The 22600-nt window shown below is 39.0% G+C and overlaps 1 protein-coding gene across 3 annotated transcripts in view; it reads right to left on the reverse strand.

Annotated features, from left to right (window-relative positions):
- Positions 1–18306: 18306 nt before the first annotated feature.
- The window catches only part of CYSLTR1 (cysteinyl leukotriene receptor 1), a 74031-nt gene continuing 69737 nt past the window's right edge, over positions 18307–22600 (reverse strand). For all 3 annotated transcript variants that reach the window (XM_012498780.2, XM_003268993.3, XM_012498779.2), the window contains one exon: positions 18307–20621. In XM_012498780.2, coding sequence (XP_012354234.1) covers positions 19581–20594 — 1014 coding nt within the window. In that variant the 5' untranslated portion in view covers positions 20595–20621 and the 3' untranslated portion in view covers positions 18307–19580. The remainder of the gene's footprint in view (positions 20622–22600) is intronic.

Raw genomic sequence — 22600 nt, forward strand, 5'->3', positions numbered from 1 at the left:
GGGGGGGTGCCTCCCAGTTAGGCTGCTCAGGGGTGAGGGACCCACTTTAGGAGGCAGTCTGACCGTTCTCAGATCTCCAGCTGCGTGCTGGGAGAACCACTACTCTCTTCAAAGCTGTCAGTCAGACAGGGACACTTAAGTCTGTGGAAGTTCTTGCAGAGTTTTTGTTTGTCTGTGCCCTGCCCCCAGAGGTGGAGCCTACAGAGTCAGGCAGGCCTCCTTGAGCTGTGGTGGGCTCCACCCAGTTCGAGCTTCCTGGCTGCTTTGTTTACCTAAGCAAGCCTGGGCAATGGCGGGCGCCCCTCCCCCAGCCTCGCTGCCGCCTCGCAGCTTGATCTCATACTGCTGTGCTAGCAATTAGCGAGACTCCGTGGGCATAGGACCCTCCGAGCCAGGTGCAGGACACAATCTCCTAGTGTGCCGTTTTCCAGGCCCGTTGGAAAAGCGCAGTATTAGGATGGGACTGACCCGATATTCCAGGTGCCGTCTGCTTCCCCTTTCTTTGACTAGGAAAGGGAACTCCCTGACCCCTTGCGCTTCCCGAGTGAGGCAATGCCTCGCCCTGCTTCGGCTCGTGCACAGTGCGCTTCACTGACTGTCCTGCACCCACTGTTAGGCACTCCCTAGTGAGATGAAACCAGTACCTCAAGCAGAAATGCAGAAATCACCCGTCTTCTGTGTCGCTGGGGCTGGGAGCTGGAGGGTACCACATTTTCTTTATCCATTCATCTGTTGTTGGACACTTAGATTGCTTCCAAATGATGGCTATTGTGAAGAGTGCTGCAACAAACATGGGAGTGCAGACATCTCTTTGATATACGGATTTTCTTTCTTTTGGATATACCCAGCAGTCAGATTGCTGGATTACATGGTACTCTATTTTTAGTTTTTTGAGGAACCTCCAAACCTCTTCTTTATAGTGGTTGAGTATTAATAATTTACAATCCCACCAACAGTGTAGGGGGCTCTCTTTTTTCCACACCCTCGTCAGCATTTGTTATTGCCTGTGTTTTATATAAAAGCCATTTTAACTGGAATGAGATAATATCTCATTGTAGTTTTGATTTGTATTTCTCTGATGGTCAGTGATGTCAAACACCTTTTCATATACATTTTCCATTTTTGTGTCTTCTTTTGATAATGTCTATTCAACTCTTTTGCCTATTTTTTAAAATCAGATTATTAGATTGTTTTCCTATAGAGTTGTTTGAGCTTCTTATATTGTCTGGTTATTAATCCCTTGTTGGATGGGTAGTTTGTGAATATTTTCTCCTATTCTGTGGGTAGTCTCTTCACATTGTTGATTGTACCATTTGCTGTACAGGAGCTTTTTAACTTGATGTGATCTCATTTGCCTATTTTTGCTTTGGTTGCCTGTGCTTGTGGGGTATTCCTCAATAAATCTTTGCCAAGATTGATGCGTTTTGGAATCTCTCCAGTGTTTTGTTTCAGTAGTTTCATAGTTTCAGGTCTTAGATTTAGGTATTTAATCCATTTTGATTTGATTTTTGTATATGGCAAGAGATATATGAGTCTAGTTTCATTCTTCTGCATATGGATATTCAGTTTTCCCAGCACCATTTATTGAAGAGAGTGTCTTTTTCCCAGTGTATGTTCTTGGCACCTTTGTCAACAATGAGTTCACTGTATTTGTGTGGATTTGTTTCTGGGTTTTATACTTTGTTCCATTGGTCTATGTGTCTGTTTTAATGCCAGTACCATGTTGTTTTGGTAACTGTAGCTCTGTAATATAATTTGAGGTCAGGTAATGTGATTCCTCCAGTTTTGTTCTCATTGCTTAGGATAGCATTGGCTATTCTGGAGTTTTATTGGTTCTATAAACATTTTAGGATTGTTTTTTCTGTTTCTGTGAAGAATGTCATTGGTATACTGATGGAAATTCTATTGAATCTGTAGATTGCTTGTACCTTACAGATCTCCTGGCCTGTAAGGTTTTCTCTGAAAAGTTTGGTGCTTGATGTATTGTAGCTCCATTGTATGTTATTTGTTTCTTTTCTCTTGCTGCTTTTAGGATCCTTTGTTTGTCCTTGACCTTTGAGGTTCTGATTATTAAATGCCTTGACGTAGTCTTCTTTGGGTAGTGATATGGTTTGGCTGTGTCCCTAACCAAATCTCATCTTGAATTGTAACTCCCACATTTCCCACATGTCATGGGAGGAACCCGGTGGGAGGTGACTGAATTATGGGGGTGGGTCTTTCCTGCACTGTTCTTGTGAGAGTGAATGAGTCTCATGAGATATGAACGTTTTAGAAATCTAGGGTTTTTCTGCACAAGGTCTCTCTTTTTCCCTGCTGCCATCCATGTAAGATGTGACTTGCTCATCCTTGCCTTCTGCCATGATTGTGAGGTCTCCCCAGCCACGTCGAACTGAGTCCAATTAAACCTCTTTCTTTTGTAAATTGCCCAGTCTCAGGTATACCTTTATCAGCAGTGTGAAAATGGACTAATACAATAAATTGGTACCAGAAGTAGGGTGCTGCTGAAAAGATACCCAAAAATGTGGAAGTGACTTTGGAACTGGGTAACAAGCAGAGGTTGGAACAGTTTGGAGGGCTCAGAAGAAGACAGGAAAATGTGGGAAAGTTTGAAACTCCCTAAGGACTTGTTTAATGGCTTTGCCCAAAATGCTGATAGCAATATGGACAAGAAAGTCCAGGCTAAGGTGGTGTCAGATGGAAATGAGGAACTTGTTGGGAACTGGAGCAGAGGTGACTCTTGTTATATTTTAGCAAAGAGACTGGTGGAATTTTGCCCCTGCCTCAGAGATTTGTGGAACTTCGAACTTGAGAGAGATGATTTAGGGTATCTGGCAGAAGAAATTTATAAGCAGCAAAGCACTCAAGAGGTGACTTGGGTGCTGTTAAAGGCATTCAGTTTTATAAGGGAAGAAAAGCATAAAGGTTTGGAAAATTTGCAGCTTTACAATGCCATAGAAGAGAAAATCCCATTTTCTGAGGACAAATTTAAGCCCACTGAAGAAATTTGCATAAGTAACAAGGGGCTGAATGTTAATCCCCAAGACAATGGGGAAAATGTATCCAGGGCATGCCAGAGGTCTTCAGGGCAGGCCCTCCATCACAGGCCCAGAGGCCTAGGAGGAAAAAGTGGTTTTGTGGGCCAGGTCCAGGGTCCCTGTGCTGTGTTCAGCCTAGGGACTTGCTGCCCCACATCCCAGCCACTCCAGCCATGGGTGAAAGGAGTCAATGTAGAGCTTGGGCTGTGGCTTTAGAGGGTTCAAGCCTGAAGCCTTGGCAGCTTCCACATGGTATTGAGCCTGCAAGAGCACAGAAGTCAAGAACTGAGATTTGGGAACCTCTGCCTAGATCTCAGAGGATGTATGGAAATGCCTGGATCTCCAGGCAGAAGTTTGCTGCAGGCGTGGAGCTGTCATGGGGAACCTCTGCTAGGGCAGTGTGGAAGGGAAATGTGGCGTCAGAGCCCTCTCATGGAGAACCTCTGCTAGGGCAGTATGGGAAGGAAATGTGGGGTCAGAGTCCCCACAAAGAGTCCCTACTGGGGTACCACCTGGTGGAGCTGTGAGAAGAGGGCCACTGTCCTCCAGACCCCAGAATGGTAGATCCACTGACAGCTTGTACTGTGTGTCTGGAAAAGCTGCACACTCACTGCCAGCCTGTGAAGGCAGCTGGGAGGGAGGCTATACCCTGCAAAGCCACAGGTCTAGAGCTACCCACGACCATGGCAACCCACCTCTTGCATCAGCTTGACCTGGATGTGAGACACAGAGTCAAAGGAGATCATTTTGGACCTTTAATATTTGTCTGCCCTGCTGGATTTTGGATTTGCATGGGGCCTATGGCCCCTTTCTTTTGGCCAATTTCTCCCATTTGGAATGGCTGTATTTACCCAATGCCTGTACCTCCATTGTATCTAGGAAGTAAGTAGCTTGCTTTTGATTTTACAGGCTCATAGGCAGAAGGGACTTGCCTTGTCTCAGATGAGACTTTGGACTGTGGACTTTTGAGTTAATGCTGAAATGACTTAAGACTTTGGGGGACTGTTGCGAAGGCATGATTGGCTTTGACATGTGAGGATATGAGATTTGGAAGGGGCCAGGGTTAGAATGATATGGTTTGGCTGTGTCCCCACTCAAATCTCATCTTGAATTGTAACTGCCACAATTCCCAGGTGTTGTGCGTGGGACCCAGTGGGAGGTAATTGAACCATGGGGGCGGGTCTTTTCCCTGCTGTTCTCACAATAGTGAATAAGTCTCAGGAGATCTGATGGTTTTATCAAGAGGAGTCCCCTTGCACAATCTCTGTCTTTGCTTGCTGCCATCCATGTAAGTCATGACTTGCTCCTTCTTGCCTTCCACCTTGATTCTGAGGCTTCTGCAGCCACGTGGAACCGTAAGTCCATTAAACCGCTTTCTTTTGTAAATTGCCCAGTCTTGGGTATAGCTTTATCAGTGGTGTAAAAATGGACTAATAGACCTTCTTAAGTTAATTTTTAGGTATTTAAATTTATTTGTGGCAATTTTTACTAATAGGGATTAGATCTTATTTTTTATGTTGATTTCATATTCTACAACTTTACTGAATTTGTCAGTTCTGATAGTTTTTTGATGGAATCTTTAGATTTTTCCAAACACAGGATTATATCATCTGCAAACAAGGATAATTTGACTTCTTCCTTTTCAATTTGGATGCCCTGTGTTTCTTTCTCTTGTCTGATTGCTCTAGCAAGCACTTCCAGTACTATGGTGAATAACAGTAGTGAAAGTGGGCATCCTTGTCCTGTTCCATATCTTAGAGGAAGGGCTTTAAGTTATTCCCCATTTAGTATGATTCTAGCTATGGGTCTGTCATATATGGCTTTTATTATGTTGAGGTATGTTCCTTCTATACCCAGATTTCTGATGGTTTTTATCTTGAAGGGATGTTGAATTTTATCAAATGCTTTTTCACCATCAGTTGAAATAATCATATGGTTTTCATTCTTCATTTTGTTGCTAAGATCTATCATGTTGATTGATTTGTGTTTGTTGAACCATTTTTGCATCCCAGGGATAAATCCCCCTTGATCATGATGAATGATCTTCTTAATGTTTTGTTCAACTTGGTTTGCTAGTATTTTGTTGAGGATTTATACATGAGTATTCATCAAAGATATTGGCCTGTAGTTTTCTTTTTTTGAAGTGTTTTGGTATTAGAGTAATACTGGCCTTGTAGAAAGAGTTTGATAGTATTCTATCCTCCTCTGTTTTTCAGAATAGTTTTAGTAGAATTGGTATTAGTTCTTTAAATATTTCACAGAATTAATCAGTAAAGCCATCAGGTCCTGGGCTTTTCTTTCGTGGGAGACTTTTTATTATGTCTTTGATCTCATTATTTGTTATCGATCTGTTCAGGTTATGGATTTCTTTATGTTTCAATCTTGGCAGGTTGAATGCATCTAGGAATTTATCCACTTATTTTATAGTTTCCAATTTATTGGGGTACAGTTGCTCGTAGTAGCCACTAATGGTCCTTTGAATTTCTGCAGTATTAGTTGTAATGTTTCCTATTTCATCTGTGACTTTATTTATTTGGCTCTTTTCTCTTTTTTTCTTTGTCAGACTAAAGGTTTGTCAATTTTGTTTAACTTCTCAGAAAACTAACTTTTTGTTTCATTAATCTTTTGTATTCTTAATTTCAGTTCCATTTAATTTTTATTTGTTTCAATCTTTATTATTTCTCTCTTTCCATTAATGTTGGGTTTGGTTTTGTCTTGTTTTCTAGTTCTTTTTAAGATGGATTGTTGTTGTTTATTTGAATTTTTTCCTCTTTTTTGATGTTGGTACATATAGGTATAAACTTTTTTTTTTCCACTACCGCTTGTGTTTTATCCCATAGGTTTTGGTATGTTATGGTTTCATTATCATGTATTTTCAAAATTTTTCTTGTTATTGAGTTTCAGGTTTATTCTATTGTGGTCAGAGAAGAAACTTAATATTATTTCATTTTTTTTAATTTTAAGGTGTGTTTTGTGACCTAGCATATGGTACATCCTTGAGAATGATCCATGTGCTGAGGAGAAGAATATGTATTCCGCAGCTGATGAAATGTTCTGTAGATGAAATGTTCTGTAATATCTATTAGATTCATTTGTCCTGTAGTACAGATTAGGTCCAATGTTTCTTTGCTGATATTGTGTCTGGAAGTCCTATCCAATGCTGAAAGTGGGATGTTGAAGTATCCAGCTATTGTTACATTGGACTTTATCTCTCTTTTTAGCTCTAATAATATTTGTTTTGGATATCTGGGTGCCCCAGTGTTGGGTGTATATATATTTTAATTTGTTATAAGCTCTTGCTGAATTGGCGCCTTTATCTTTATATAGTGACCTTCTTTGTAGTTTTTGTCTTGAACCCTATTTCTTTTAATGTAAGTTCAGCTAGTCCTGCTCTTCTTTGGTTTCCCTTGGCATGGAGTACCTTTTTCCATCTCTCTATTGTCAGTCTATGTGTGTCTTTCTAGGTGGAATGTGTTTCTTGTAGGCAACAGATTATTAGGTCTTGCTTTATTTTTATCTATTCAGCCACTCTATGTCTTTTATTTTTTATTTCCATAGGTTTTTGGGGAACATGTGGTATTTGGTTACATGAGTAAGTTCTTTAGTGGTGATTTGTGAGATTTTGTTTACCCATCACCAGAGCAGTATACACTGCACCCTATTTGTAGTTTATCCCTTTCCCCCGGAGTCCCCAAAGTCCATTGTGTCATTCTTATGCCTTTGCATCCTCATAGCTTAGCTTGCACCTATAAGTGAGAACATAAGATGTTTGGTTTTCCATTCCTCAGTTACTTTACTTAGTATAATAGTCTCTCATCTCATCCAGGCCTTGATACTGAGTTTTTTTTTGAGAAATATCCATACTGTTTTCCATAGTGGCTTTAATAATTTATGTTTCTACGAGCAGTGTATAGAGTTTACTTTTCTTTTTTTTCACTTTTTTTTTTTAGTATACGTTAAGTTTTAGGGTACATGTGCACAACGTGCAGGTTAGTTACATATGTATACATGTGCCATGTTGGTGTGCTGCACCCATTAACTCGTCATTGAACATTAGGTATATCTCCTAATGCTATCCCTCCCCCGTACCCCCACCCAACAACAGGCCCCTGTGTGTGATGTGCCCCTTCCTGTGTCCATGTGTTCTCACTGTTCAATTCCCACCTATGAGTGAGAACATGCAATGTTTGTTTTTTTGTCCTTGCAATGCTTTGCTGAGAAGGATGGTTTCCAGCTTCATCCATGTCACTACAAAGGACATGAACTCATCATTTTTTATGGCTGCATAGTGTTCCATGGTGCATATGTGCCACATTTTCTTAATCCAGTCTATCATTGTTGGACATTTGGCTTGGTTCCAAGTCTTTGCTATTGTGAATAGTGCTGCAATAAACATACGTGTGCATGTGTCTTTATAGCAGCATGTTTTATAATCCTTTGGGTATATACGCAATAATGGGATGGCTGGGTCAAATGGTATTTCTAGTTCTAGATCCCTGCGGAATCGCCACACTGACTTCCACAATGGTTGAACTAGTTTACAGTCCCACCAACAGTGCAAAAGTGTTCCTATTTCTCCACATCCTCTCCAGCACCTGTTGTTTCCTGACTTTTTAATGATTGCCATTCTAACTGGTGTGAGATGGTATCTCATTGTGGTTTTGATTTGCATTTCTCTGATGGCCAGTGATGATGAGCATTTTTTCATGTGTCTATTGGCTGCATAAATGTCTTCTTTTGAGAAGTGTCTATTCATATCCTTCACCCACTTTTCGATGGGGTTGTTTGTTTTTTTTCTTGTAAATTTATTTGAGTTCATTGTAGATTCTGGATATTAGTCCTTTGTCAGATGAGTAGGTTGCAAAAATTTTCTCCCATTCTGTAGGTTGCCTGTTCACTCTGATGGTAGTTTCTTTTGCTGTGCAGAAGCTCTTTAGTTTAATTAGATCCCATTTGTCAATTTTGGCTTTTGTTGCCATTGCTTTTGGTGTTTTAGACATGAAGTCCTTGCCCATGCCTATGTCCTGAATGGTATTGCCTAGGTTTTCTCCTAGGGTTTTTATGGTTTTAGGTCTAACATGTAAGTCTTTAATCCATCTTGAATTAATTTTTGCATAAGGTGTAAGGAAGGGATCCAGTTTCAGCTTTCTACATATGGCTAGCCAGTTTTCCCAGCACCATTTATTAAATAGGGAATCCTTTCCCCATTGCTTGTTTTTGTCAGGTTTGTCAAAGATAAGATAGTTGTAGATATGCAGCATTATTTCTGTGGGCTCTGTTCTGTACCAGTGGTCTATATTTCTGTTTTGGTACCTATACCATGCTGTTTTGGTTATTGTAGCCTTGTAGTGTAATTTGAAGTCAGGTAGCATGATGCCTCCACCTTTGTTCTTTTGGCTTAGGATTGACTTGGCAATGTGGTCTCTTTTTTGGTTGCATAGGAAATTTAAAGTATTTTTTTCCAATTCTGTGAAGAAAGTCATTGGTAGCTTGATGGGGATGGCATTGAATCTATAAATTACCTTGGGCAGTGTGGCCATTTTCACGATATTGATTCTTCCTGTCCATGAGCATGGAATGTTCTTCCATTTGTTTGTATCCTCTTTTATTTCATTGAGCAGTGGTTTGTAGTTCTTCTTGAAGAGGTCCTTCACATCCCTTGTAAGTTGGATTCCTAGGTATTTTATTCTCTTTGAAGCAATTGTGAATGGGAGTTCACTCATGATTTGGCTCTCTGTTTGTCTGTTATTTGTGTATAACAATGCTTGTGACTTTTGCACATTGATTTTGTATCCTGAGACTTTGCTGAAGTTGCCTATCAGCTTAAGGAGATTTTGGGCTGAGATGATGGGGTTTTCTAGATATACAATCATGTCATCTGCAAACAGGGTCAATTTGTCTTCCTCTTTTCCTATTTGAATACCGTTTATTTCCTTCTCCTGCCTGATTGCCCTGGCCAGAACTTCCAACACTATGTTGAATAGGAGTGGTGAGAGAGGGCATCCCTGTCTTGTGCCAGTTTTCAAAGGGAATGCTTCCAGTTTTTGCCCATTCAGTATGATATTGGCTGTGGGTTTGTCATAGATAGCTCTTATTATTTTGAGATACATCCCATCAATACCTAATTTATTGAGAGTTTTTAGCATGAAGGGTGTTGAGTTTTGTCAGAGGCCTTTTCTGCATCTATTGAGATAATCATATGGTTTTTTCCTTGGTTCTGTTTATATGCTGGATTACGTTTATTGATTTGCATATGTTGAACCAGCCTTGCATCCCAGGGATGAAGCCCACTTGATCATGGTGGATGAGCTTTTTGATGTGCTGCTGGATTTGGTTTGCCAGTATTTTATTGAGGATTTTTGCATTGATGTTCACCAAGGATATTGGTCTGAAATTCTCTTTTTTGGTTGTGTCTCTGCCAGGCTTTGGTATGAGGATGATGCTGGCCTCATAAAATGAGTTAGGGAGGATTCCCTCTTTTTCTACTGATTGGAATAGTTTCAGAAGGAATGGTACCAGCTCCTCCTTTTACCTCTGGTAGAATTCGGCTGCGAATCCATCTGGTCCTGGACTTTTTTTGGTTGGTAGGCTATTCATTGTTGCGTCAATTTCAGAGCCTGTTATTGGTCTATTCAGAGATTCAACTTCTTCCTGGTTTAGTCTTGGGAGGATGTATGTGTCAAGGAATTTATCCATTTCTTCCAGATTTTCTAGTTTATTTGCGTAGAGGTGTTTATAGTATTCTCTGATGGTAGTTTGTATTTCTGTGGGATCAGTGGTGATATCTCCTTTATCATTTTTTATTGCGTCTATTTGATTATTCTTTCTTTTCTTCTTTATTAGTCTTGCTAGTGGTCTATCAATTTTGTTCGTCTTTTAAAAAAACCAGCTCCTGGATTCATTGATTTTTTGAAGGGTTTTTTTGTGTCTCTATTTCCTTCAGTTCTGTTCTGATCTTAGTTATTTCTAGCCTTCTGCTAGCTTTTGAATGTGTTTGCTCTTGCTTCTGTAGTTCTTTTAATTGTGATGTTAGGGTGTGAATTTTAAATGTTTCCTGATTTCTCTTGTGGGCATTTAGTGCTATAAATTTCCCTCTACACACTGCTTTGAATGTGTCCCAGAGATTCTGGTATGTTGTGTCTTTGTTCTCATTGGTTTCAAAGAACATCTTTATTTCTGCCTTGGTAAATTTTTCTTTATCCCCTTATTTTGAGCCTCTGTGTGTCTTTGCATGTAAGATAGGTCTCTTGAAGACACCATATTGATGGATCTGGACTCTGTATACAGCTTACCCTTCTGTGTGTTTTAATTGGGGCATTTAGCCAATTGGCATTTAAGGTTAATATGTGTGAATTTGATTCCATGATAATGGTTCTAGCTGGTTATTTTGCATATATATATCTAAGCCTGCATTGCAAGAACTCCTGGAGGAAGCACTAAATATAGAAAGGAAAAATTGTTATCAGCCACTACAAAAACACACTGAAGTACAAAGACCAATGACACTACTTATGTCAATATATATATATTTTGAGACGGATTCTTGCTCTGTTGCCCAGGCTGGAGTACAATGGCATGACATCAGCTCACTGCAACCTCTGCCTCCCAGGCTCAAGCAATTCTTCTGCCTCAGCCTCCCATGTAACTGGGACTGCAGGCACGCACCACCACACCTGGCTAATTTTTTTGTATTTTTAGTAGAGACGGGGTTTCACCATGTTGGTCAGGCTAGTCTTGAACTCCTGACCTCATGTAATCTGCCCACCTCAGCCTCCCAGAGTGCTGGGATTACCAGTGTGAGCCACCACGCCCAGCCATGCAGACTTGTTGATGTAATTGCTTCATAGTGTCATTGGTCTTTGTACTTCAGTGTGTTTTTGTAGTGGCTGATAACAATTTTTCCTTTCTATATTTAGTGCTTCCTCCAGGAGTTCTTGCAATGCAGGCTTAGTGGTGACAAACTCTCTTGGCATTTGCTTGTCTGAAAAAAAAAATTATTTCTCCTTTGCTTATGAAGCTCAGTTTGGCCAGGTAGGAAATTCTGGGTTGGAAATTCTTTTCTTTAAGAATGTTGAATATTTGCCCCAAATCTCTTCTGGCTTGTAGGGTTTCTGCTAAGAGGTCCACTGTTAGTCTGATGGGCTTCTTTTTGTAGGTGACCTAGCCTTTCTCTCTGCCTGCCCTTAGCATTTTTCCTTCATTTTGACCTTGGAGAATCTGATGATTATGAGTGTTTGGATTGATCTTCTCTTGGAGCATCTTACTGGGGTTCTCTGGATTTCCTTGATTTGAATGTTAGCCTCTCTAGCTAGGTTGGAATTCTCCTGGATTATATCCTGAAGTATGTTTTACAACTTGGTTTTGTTCTTTCTGTCTCTTTCAGGTACCCCAATCAGTCATAGATTCAGTCTTTTTACATAACCCATAGTTCTCAGATGTTTTATTAATTCTTTTTCATTCTGTTTTTTTTTTTTTTTTCTATTCTTGTTTGCCTGTCTTATTTCAGCAAGATTGTCTTCGAGCTCTGAAATTCTTTGCTTGGTCTATTTGGCTATTTATGCTTGTATTTGCATTGTGAAGTTCTTGTGTTGTGTTTTTCAGCTCCATCAGGTCATTAATGTTCCTTTCTAAACTGGTTATTCTGGTTAACAGCTTGTGTAATGTTTTATCATGGTTCTTAGCTTCTTTGCATTGGGTTAGATCATGCTCCTTTACCTCAGGGAAGTTCATTATTAGTGGCCTTCTGAAGCCTACTTATGTCAATTTATCCATCTCGGCCTCTGCCCAGTTCTATGCTCTTGCTGGGGAGATGTTGTGATCATTGGAAGAGAAGATACACTCTGGCTTATTGAGTTTTCAGTGTTTTTGCATTGATTCTTTCTCATTTTCATGAGTTTATCTAGCTTCAATCTTTGAGGCTGCTGACTTTCAGATGGGTTTTTTGTGGGGGCTTTTTTGTTGATGCTGTTGTTGTTGTTGGTTTCTGTTTGTTTTTCTTTTAACAGTCAGGCCCCTCTTCCATAGGGCTTCTGTGGCTTGCTAGGGGTCCACTCCAGACCCTATTCACCTGGGTCCCTCCTGCGCCTGGAGGTGTCACCACTGGAGGCTGCAGATAGCAAAGATTGCAGCCTGCTCCTTCCTCTGGGAGCTCCATCTTAGAGGGGTACCAACGTGATGCCAGTGGGAACATTCCTATGTAAGCTCTCTGGCAACCCCTGTTGAGTGGCCTCACCCAGTCAGGAGGCATGTGATCAGGGTCCTGCTTAATGAAGCACTCTGGCTGTCCATTGGGGGAGGGGGTGCACTGTGCTGGGGAAAAATTCCACTCATTCAGACTGCCTGGATTCCTCAGTGCCAGCAGGGGAAAGACTAAGTCTGCTGATCTGTGGAGATAGCGGCCACCCTCCCCTTCAGGGGGTCCATTCCAGGGAGATCAGAATTCTGCTCATAATCCCCTGGCTGGAGTTGCTGAAATTTCCACAGGGAGGCCCCACCTGGTGAAGAGGGATGGGTCAGGGTCCAGCCTAAAGAGGCAGTTTGGCCACAATCTGCCACAGCTGCTGTGGTGCATTGTGGGGAATTCCTCCTGGGTCCAAACTGCCCCATCTCCCCGGCTCTGGCAGGGGAAAAATGGCAGACTGGAGCTTTAGTGATGGCTGCTGCCTCTTCCCCCTGGGAGCTCAGTCCTCTCAGGCAACAGGCAGCTGCAGTGATGGCTGCCGCCCCTCCCTTGAGGAGCTTAGTTGTCTTAGGCAACAGGCAGCCACAGTGATGGTGGCCAACCCTCCCCATGGGAACTCAATAATCTTAGGCAGTCTCCAGCTGAATGGCTGCTGAGAATCTGCACAGTTCTGTGCTTGGGACCCAAGACCCTAGTGGCCTGGGCTCATGAGGGGGACCTCCTGATCCACAGGTTGCACAGATACATGGAAAAAAGCCTGGTTTCCTGGGTGGGGTAGCACAATCGCTCACTGCCTCCCTTGGCTAGGGGTGGGAGCTCCCCTTGCCCCTTGTGGCTCCCAAGTGGGCTGTCGCACCACCCTGCTCTTCCTCATTCTCCATGGGTTGTGCCAACTGCCTAGTTAGTCCCAATGAGAGAACTTGAATACCTCAGTTGCTGGTGCAGGATTCACTTGCTGTTTTCATTCTTCTTAATGGGCGCCTCTGACCACAGCTGTTTCTAGTTGGCCATCTTGGAAACCCCGGCCCGTTTTAATCCCTGATAATTTCCCTTCCTCTGAAGTCTCCTTTTCAGAATTGATATATGTATGTTCTTTCTTTTGATTAGTGCTATCATGGTATATTTTCTCCATTATTTTAATTTTAATCTATCTCTGACTTTATATTTAAAGTGAGTATTGTGTAGAAAACATAGAGTTGGTCTTTCAAGAAATTCACTCTCACAGTCGCTGTCTTTTAGTTTGTGTATTTAGACTACTATTCACATTTAAGGTGATTATCAATATAGTTGGATTAATAACTACTATATTTATAACTGTTGTATATTCATTGCCCCAATTCTTTCTTTTCTTTTTTTTTTGATCTTTCACTCTTTTTTTCTCCTTTTCTGGTTTTGAGTTCCTGTCATTTTTAAGAACAGATTAAGTAGCCACTTGGCAGAAAGCCCTAGAGGGTAATCAAACAATGTATGGGAGTCTGAACTACATAATCTTTAGGGTCTCTTTCAATTCCCAGATTGTAAGATTCTTAATTAGTCAAATTATTCAACAGTTATATGGAGACACAGTCAAGGTGATTATAGTATCTACTTTTTTTTATAGTGTCTGCTTTTAAAGTACCATAACCATATTTGCAATATTGAGGAATAGCTTAATAAATAAGACTTTGAGGTTGCAGTATTTCTCTATCCCAGAGTTGAGGCTTCCAATGCATTCATATTAGAAACTTCTATCTTTTGTCAATTTATTTTTTCAGGGATGGTTTGGAGCTGAGAGGAAAGGGTATGGAGGTTGGGCCACAGGGAAACTAGCTCATGTTGCCCAAACTCACCAGAAAAGAATCTGTACCAGAAAACCAGTTGAATAATATATAGTAAAAAGTGAAATAACCAAGCAGATGATATTCTAATCAACTAGTCAATATTTTGTCTTTCTGGCAAGTAAGCAAAAAAATGGATATTCTAAAGTTTATTGATAAATAATGCACTTGACAAGAGAGAAGACTGTACAAACTAACCAGATCTCCTGTCATCCATTTGGGCACTCCTTTGAGTGCCCCTGTATATATATTGTCCTAATATCACCTCAACTGCTTCTTTCAAACATTCCATGGTGCTTCCTGGGGTTTTATAATGATATGAACACTCACCTTAAGGGTCCCTAATTATTTTAGCCTTGAGAAAGGCCCAATTTTTCTGTTAATACACTAGCTTCTCACTCCCTTGAATCAAGGAATTTTAGGCTTCTTCCAATATTCTGACAATATTAGAATATAGATTGTCAACAGGACCTTCCCAAAACAGGGGAAGAAAGGGTTCATTCAAGATGCTAGTTATGCTGAGTACTAAATGTGGCATAGTGGGAAAAAGACACAGAGTCACAAATCAAGCCCTGCAGGACTGTAGGATCTGATTTGCAATGCTTTTATAATTAGACTTAAATTCAAAACCTGATATACATGAAGAGTTGTTGGTGCTGTTTTAGTGACAAAAACTCCTGTGGAGCGAATAAAGAGCTAAATCTTATGCTGAGCTACTGTAACTTTTGTCCAGTAAAAGGGAAAACTATTTGGAAGAATAAAGGGGGATAAACTTTCTTGGTTTCTTGTCAGTTGTTTGAACTTTTTCTTAAAAGGGAAACTAGAATTAGGTAGTAATTTGAATTATTCTTTGCCAAGTTGCAGAAAGAATAATCTGGTTTTTTTTTTTTTTTTTTGAGACGGAGTCTCGCTCTGTCGCCCAGGCTGGAGTGCGGTGGCGCAATCTCGGCTCACTGCAAGCTCCGCCTCCCGTGTTCACGCCATTCTCCTGCCTCAGCCTCTCTGAGTAGCTGGGACTACAGGCACCCGCCACCATGCCCGGCTAATTTTTTTTTTTTGTATTTTTAGTAGAGATGGGGTTTCACCGTGGTCTCGATCTCCTGACCTCGTGAACCGCCCGCCTCGGCCTCCCAAAGTGCTGGGATTACAAGCGTGAGCCACCGCGCCCGGCCTAATCTGGTTTTTAATGGGATATAAAACATTATTTTTCATTCTTTAATTTTCATAACTGTCTGGGTCTTCAAGAGATCATTACGCTTTCAAGTTAGGAAGGTGAAAAAACACCACACCAAAAGCAGTTATGGGTATTCAGAAACAAATATGCTACTGCTACTTTTTATTTACCCAGAGTGCAATGCAACGAGGCAAGGGCATACTTTTACTTTGTTTTGCCATTTGGATAGTCAGTAAATAACTGTGCACCAAAAGGACAGTTTTCCATAAGGATAATTTAATTGGGTTAAAGTTCTAAGATAGTGCTAGTGACATGCAAAACATTTCTTAGATCAAGTGACTAGCTATCAAGAGACACTGTAAGGGTCAGCTTCTTGGGGATACAAATTTAAATGTCATTTGAGCATGTGTTCCATGTAAATCTGTTTGATAAAGTTTAAGTTATGCCTTTGTAATTTAGAAAAGAAATATATTTTTGTGATTTAGCAGAGTTACCATGGAGGGGATTACATGAAGGGATTACATATAGTGCAGAGAAAAGGGAACTAATAAGCAGATGAATGAGGAGTTAGAAATTGTCTTGTGATTTATCTGGAGTAACAGAGCTCTTGGTGGATCAAATAAAATGTTTTGGATTTGGTTCTCAGAAATATTTTGCTATTTTAGTATCAGGCCAAGCCAATCTAAACTGAGTTGTATACATGAGGTAGAATATGATAAGTAAGCTTCTTTTCCTACCTTCTGTGCAGTAGTGCTTACCAAAAAGAGCCCACAAATTTACATTGCTGAGATCTAATCTCACCTTTCAAGCTTCCAAATTTCTACCTTTGGAGTCACTAAAGTGTTAGTAAGAAGTAGATATTGAAATATATATATATATATAAATATATATTTAATTATCTTAAAAGGACAATTAAAATGCAAAATTATGTCACTAAGGTGAAAGGCTAGGAGGTTTTGACAACCAAGAAAACCAAAGTTTAAAGTTAAGATGAGTACACAGAACTATTTATGTTTATTTTGTAGGCGAAAATGCAGAGTATTCTTTCAAGATTTGAAATTTTTTTGATATACATAAACCATATTGGCTGAGCAAAATAAAAAGCTAAGTATATAATGAGAGTTTAGATAGCCGATAATATTTAAAACGACCATTTACAATCAAAAGAATGAGTGTGAAGGCCATTAGGAATCACAAATGTGAAGCTCCTTCTAATGTCAATGTTCTAGGATATTTTATATATATATATATATATTTTTTTTTTTTTTTTTTTTTGAGACAGAGCCTTGCTCTGTCACCTAGGCTGGAGTGCAGTGGCATGATCTTGGCTCACTGCAACCTCTACTTCCGGGGTTCAAGTAATTCTCCTGCCTCAACCTCCCTAGTAGCTGGAATTGCAGGTGCGTGCCACCACGCCTAGCTAATTTTTGTATTTTTAGTAGAGACAGGGTTTTCACCATGTTGGCCAGGCTGGTCTCGAACTCCTGACCTCATGATCCGCCTGTCTTGGGCTCCCAAAATGGTGGAATTACAGGCGTAAGCCACCACGCCTGGCCAGGATATAATATTCTTAATATGTTCTTCCAACTAAAATAATAGGCTTTAGGTCATGGTTCATGTGTTTATATAATTAAAAAATATAAGCATATAGTTTAATTAAACCTAGTTTTTAAAATAAATGTGTAAGTCATTTAAACATCATTAAAAAATAAACTTTAATTTTCTATATTTCTCTTTCTCTCTGTATTTGTATATCTTTTACTGTGGTAAGAGCACCTTACATGAAATATATCCTCTTAACAAACTTTTAAATATACAATATTGTATTGTTAACTATAGGCACAATGTTGAAAAACAGATCTGTAGATTTCTCTCCCACAGCTGAAGTTTTTTGCCTGAAAATGGTCCAGCAGGATATTATAGCAAATTAAGAACATGGATTGTGAAATCAGACTGCCTGGGTTTGAACCTTGGTTCTGGTGCTTACTAGCTGACTGACTGAGCAAGTTCCATGACCTCACCTCAGTTTTTAATTCAGCAAAGCAGGCATAATAATGGTACATACCTTGCAGGGCAGTTGTAAGCATAAAATGCATTGATATGGGTAAAGCACTTAAAATAGAATATAGTATATAGTTAGAATTTATTAAATGTTAGATACTACCACTTAAATACATAATTTTCAACCTTAAGGAATTTATAATTCCACAAAGTGATAATCCACTTTGGGAGACAATATTAACACGTGGAAAAATTGGTGAAAACATTAAGTACTATGCAGTGTGGTAGAGGCTATAAGTACATAAGACATGAAAAAAAGCAAATTTATGATGGGCTTGCAAGTAATTGAAGGTTTTATGGTATGTTGCTGTATGGGAGGAAGTGGGACTATGAGTGGAAATGATAACATAGGCAAAAGCCTGGAAGAGATAAATAACCCACAAGATTCTTTGATGTGGAGTAGGATTTAACTATGGCTATTTTTGTTCAAATTCTTTCAAATCTGAGAATCCATGGTAGTAAATATGACTCAGTAATTTTAAGTAACAGAACTACCTCTAAATACTTAAACATTATATCCTGTTATATATTTTTAAAAACTTTAACATTCTTGATCTCATTTGAGTTTCACAAATACCCTATAAAAAATGCAGGATAAGTATTATTATTACCATTTTACAAATAAGGAAGCTGAGGATTAGAGTTTATGTCATTTGCTTAAAGTTACATAACTAGTAAGCAATAGAGACCAGGTTAGCATCCAGGTCTTCTGGATTCCAATCTAGTGCTCTTCTACCATACTATGCTGCTTGCTGAATAGCAGAAGGCCCAGTAAATGAGAAATGAGGATTGAATTTTGTAATAAATATTATGTTTGATTTTTGTCTCCAGCAAGGGAAAAATAGTATAGGGTAAGAGTATAGAGACGGCCAGGTCACAGGTATATTAAAAATAAATGGGCACAAGCTATTACTATGCCTTAGAGGTCCTTTCTGTTTATGTTTTGTATTTTTTTCCCCAAGGGACTACAACATTAGAAATGAAATAGAAATAATGTACACATGGCAGATTCAGATAGAAAATTTTCCCAAAGCTTTCTTTTTTCTTTATAGTTATCATTTATTTCCTCTGAGGTAATGTACCTTTTAAAAAACAAAGTTAAAGGACACACTACACTTCAGCAAAAGCTTGTCCACGAATATTATATTTCAGCCATAGATGAGTTGTTGTGGCTGTTTTAAGATCAAAGCGTCCAGTGTAATACAAAAATCACTGTAAACATATCCATGATATTCCTGTCAACATACCAATAAAAAGTAATAATAATAAAACTTATAGTGAACTTTCACCCATAATGCATATCATACAGCAAAATCTCTTACATATAGTTGTATAATAGTTGTATACATATACATAAATGTATGCATTTCTTAAAAGAATTTGTAACATGAACATTCACAATTTTCTTCATAAATCCTTTGTAGTTTATTTTGATCCCAGCAACTGGCATATAGAAAAGTAGATTCCTTTTCCTTTTCTCTTCTTCAGATAAATTTTTAATTACTTCTGTTTATATATAGGAGTGCCAGTTGTCTGACTTCTTAAGGAAGAATTATATGTCATGGATGGAGAGAAATCTCTACAGGAACCTCACTGAGCAGCTAAAACTCCACTATTCAATTTTGGGAGCCTGAGGCAAAGGCAGAAGAAAATTGGAGACAAACTGGCTTTTGACCAGATTTCTCCTGTTTCCATATTGAACATTGTATGGTGCTTTTAGGACCCTTTAGCTGAATGGTAGTCTGTTCTAGCACTTTTACATTCTCTTTTGGATGAAATGGCCCTAATTTGCCTAGCGAATCAGTACTACAAAGAAGGGTGACAGTACGTTTTATGTAGCTCCTGAGTCATTGCCAGTTCTCATCTTATGGCATGCATGCAAAGGAATATGTTAGAATGATTCAGAACTATTTGCCAATTTTATATCTATTTTTACATTTTATAACTTTTAGCTTACATATATTTTATATTGACTAATTTTATATATTTTATCCTTTGTAAAGCTTTTATTTGAAGAGGAAAACTTTAATATAAGACATATTTTATAGTGCAAAGATACAAATATTCTCCAAATTCTGGTAAATGGTCAAAATTATTTGTAATTCAGTTCATAGTTATGGACCGAATTTTTAGCACTTAAAATATCTATAAATATCTAATCATGTGGATGCATAAATGAGATAGATTTGTAGGCCCAAATAGTTAAATATTTGTAAAATATTAATTAGAAATTTTATTTTTTTGTAAATGATTTGACAAAATACTTATTTGGGAAACTATTTTCGTTGGTTTGGACTGGAAATGGATTTAAACTATACTTCACATATTTCTTCTCCTTTTTCTGGCAAAGAGGCCTTCTTTCTGGATACATAAGTCATGCTGGACAAAGAATGCTTTCTAAATGTAGACAGCCTTTTCCTAAAGTTACCTCCAGAAAAGAAATATAGGAGAGGGTCAAAGCAACAATTTGATGCAGCCAGAGACAAGGTTATGACCACGGACTTCTGCATTCTAAGGACAGAATCACAGGGTTTAGTTTCATTGTGTAAAAAATGAAGGTGAATGGTACGTTGAATATGATATGGCATGAAACTGACTAAAAAGGCAGTGGTCACGACCATGATCATTCCTATAGCCTTTTTATGACTTGACAGATTTTTTTTCATTGATTTTTTTAGTAAGGTCAAAATGATCATTGTGTAACAGACAATTATAATAACAAAAGGGATGATAAAGCCAACAAACAATGACACATAATGCAAGACCAAAACATGATTTTTAGTTTGATTGTCTTGTGGGGGCTCAAAGCACTTGGTATTATTTTTCTCATCTTTTTGTGGTTTGGCCATTAGAAATGGAGAACTGGTCAAAATCACAAAAATCCAAATACCTACACACACAAATCTGGCTTTTTTCTGTGTAACCAAATTAATGTTCTGGACTGGAAAAACAATTGCAATGCACCGGAAAAAGCTCATGGCTGTCATAAAGAAGATGCTACAATAGAGGTTGACATACAAAGCATAGGTGCTGAGGCGGCACAAGAAGTCACCAAAGAGCCAAATGCCTTTGTGAACATAATAGACCACACGGAGAGGCAGTGTGCACACACAAAGTAGATCTGCTACTGCTAAATTAATCATGTATACTTGGAAGGCTGACTTCTCATGATAGGTTTTTATGAGGACATAGAGCACGAAGCCATTGCCAAAGAAGCCTACAACAGAGATCATAGAGTACAAGGTGGAATACACTTGATTGCGGAAGTCATCAATAGTGTCACGGCATGTGGCAGAAGATACTGTCAGATTTCCTGTTTCATCCATATTTCTCTATGAATGTCTGCTTTGTGCCTACAATAAATAAAAAAAAATGTCAATTTTAACTAGACCATAAATTACAGGAAGTACTAATGTTTCATTTCATAGTGTCACTATGTATACTTTTTGACCACAGCAGCAAGCAAGAGTAGTGAGGCAATGAGGAGGGATTCAGCTGTACCTTGTCCTCTGGAGAAGAGTCTGTATCCTACAGGCATCCAGAAAACTTTTTTTGTCCTTTCCCACCCATGTTTTTCTAATGGACTTCCTCTAAATCTTCAAGACCTAGGTAAAACAGCCTTCCTGTATTTTAAATCATACTACTGTAGTATAATTCAGTAGGTTTTCCTTTCAAATGAACTTGTTTTTCTATTAGAGAAAAGCTTTAAGATAGCAGTTTCACATGTATGAATATATCTATATCTATACCTATCTATTTATTGGAAAATCTCTGAATTATTTTAGATAATAAAATCTGGATGAAAATGCTTGGCTCCCAAAAAAAGCCCACATTGCCAAATCAATCCTAAGCCAAAAGAACAAAGCTGGAGGCATCACGCTACCTGACTTCAAACTATACTACAAGGCTACAGTAACCAAAACAGCATGGTGCTGGTACCAAAACAGAGATATAAACCAGTGGAACAGAACAAAGCCCTCAGAAATAATACCACACATCTACAACCATCTGATCTTTGACAAACCTGATGAAAACAAGAAATGGGGAATGGATTCCCTATTTAATAAATGGTACTGGGAAAACTGGCTAGCCATATGTAGAAAGCTGAAACTGGATCCCTTCCTTACACCTTATACAAAAATTAATTCAAGATGGATTAAAGACTTACATGTTAGACCTAAAACCAAAAAAACCCTAGAAGAAAACTGAGGCAATACCATTCAGGACATAGGCATGGGCAAGGACTTCATGTCTAAAACATCAAAAGCAATGGCAACAAAAGCCAAAATTGACAAATGGGATCTAATTAACTAAAGAGCTTCTGCACAGCAAAAGAAACTACCATCAGAGTGAACAGGCAACCTACAGAATGGGAGAAAATTTTTGCAATCTACTCATCTGACAAAGGACTAATATCCAGAATCTACAATGAACTCAAAACAAGTTTACAAGAAAAAAACAAACAACCCCATCAAAAAGTGGGCAAAGAATATGAACAGACACTTCTCAAAAGAAGACATTTATGCAGCCAACAGACACATGAAAAAATGCTCATCATCACTGACCATCAGAGAAATGCAAATCAAAACCACAGTGAGAATATCATCTCACACCAGTTAGAATGGCAATCATTAAAAAGTCAGGAAACAACAGGTGCTGGAGAGGATGTGGAGAAATAGGAACACTTTTGCACTGTTGGTGGGACTGTAAACTAGTTCAACCATTGTGGAAGTCAGTGTGGTGATTCCGCAGGGATCTAGAACTAGAAATACCATTTGACCCAGCCATCCCATTACTGGGTATATACCCAAAGGATTATAAATCATGCTGCTATAAAGACACATGCACACGTATGTTTATTGTGGCACTATTCACAATAGCAAAGACTTGGAACCAAGCCAAATGTCCAACAATGATAGACTGGATTAAGAAAATGTGGCACATATACACCATGGAATACTATGCAGCCATAAAAATGATGAGTTCATGTCCTTTGTAGTGACATGGATGAAGCTGGAAACCATCATTCTGAACAAACCATCGCAAGGACAGAAAACCAAACAGTGCATGTTCTCACTCATAGGTGAGAATTGAACAATAACACTTGGACACAGGAAGGGGCACATCACACACCGGGACCTGTCGTGGGGTGAGGGGAGGGGGGAGGGACAGCATTAGGAGATACACCTAATGTAAATGACGGGTTAATGGGTGCAGCACACCAACATGGCACATGTATACATACGTAACAAACCTGCACGTTGTGCACATGTACCCTAGGACTTAAAGTATAATAATAATAATAAAAAAAGAAAATGCTTGGTTCCCTCAA

This window comes from Nomascus leucogenys, chromosome X, assembly GCF_006542625.1.
Source record: "Nomascus leucogenys isolate Asia chromosome X, Asia_NLE_v1, whole genome shotgun sequence".
Classification (NCBI taxonomy): domain Eukaryota; kingdom Metazoa; phylum Chordata; class Mammalia; order Primates; family Hylobatidae; genus Nomascus; species Nomascus leucogenys.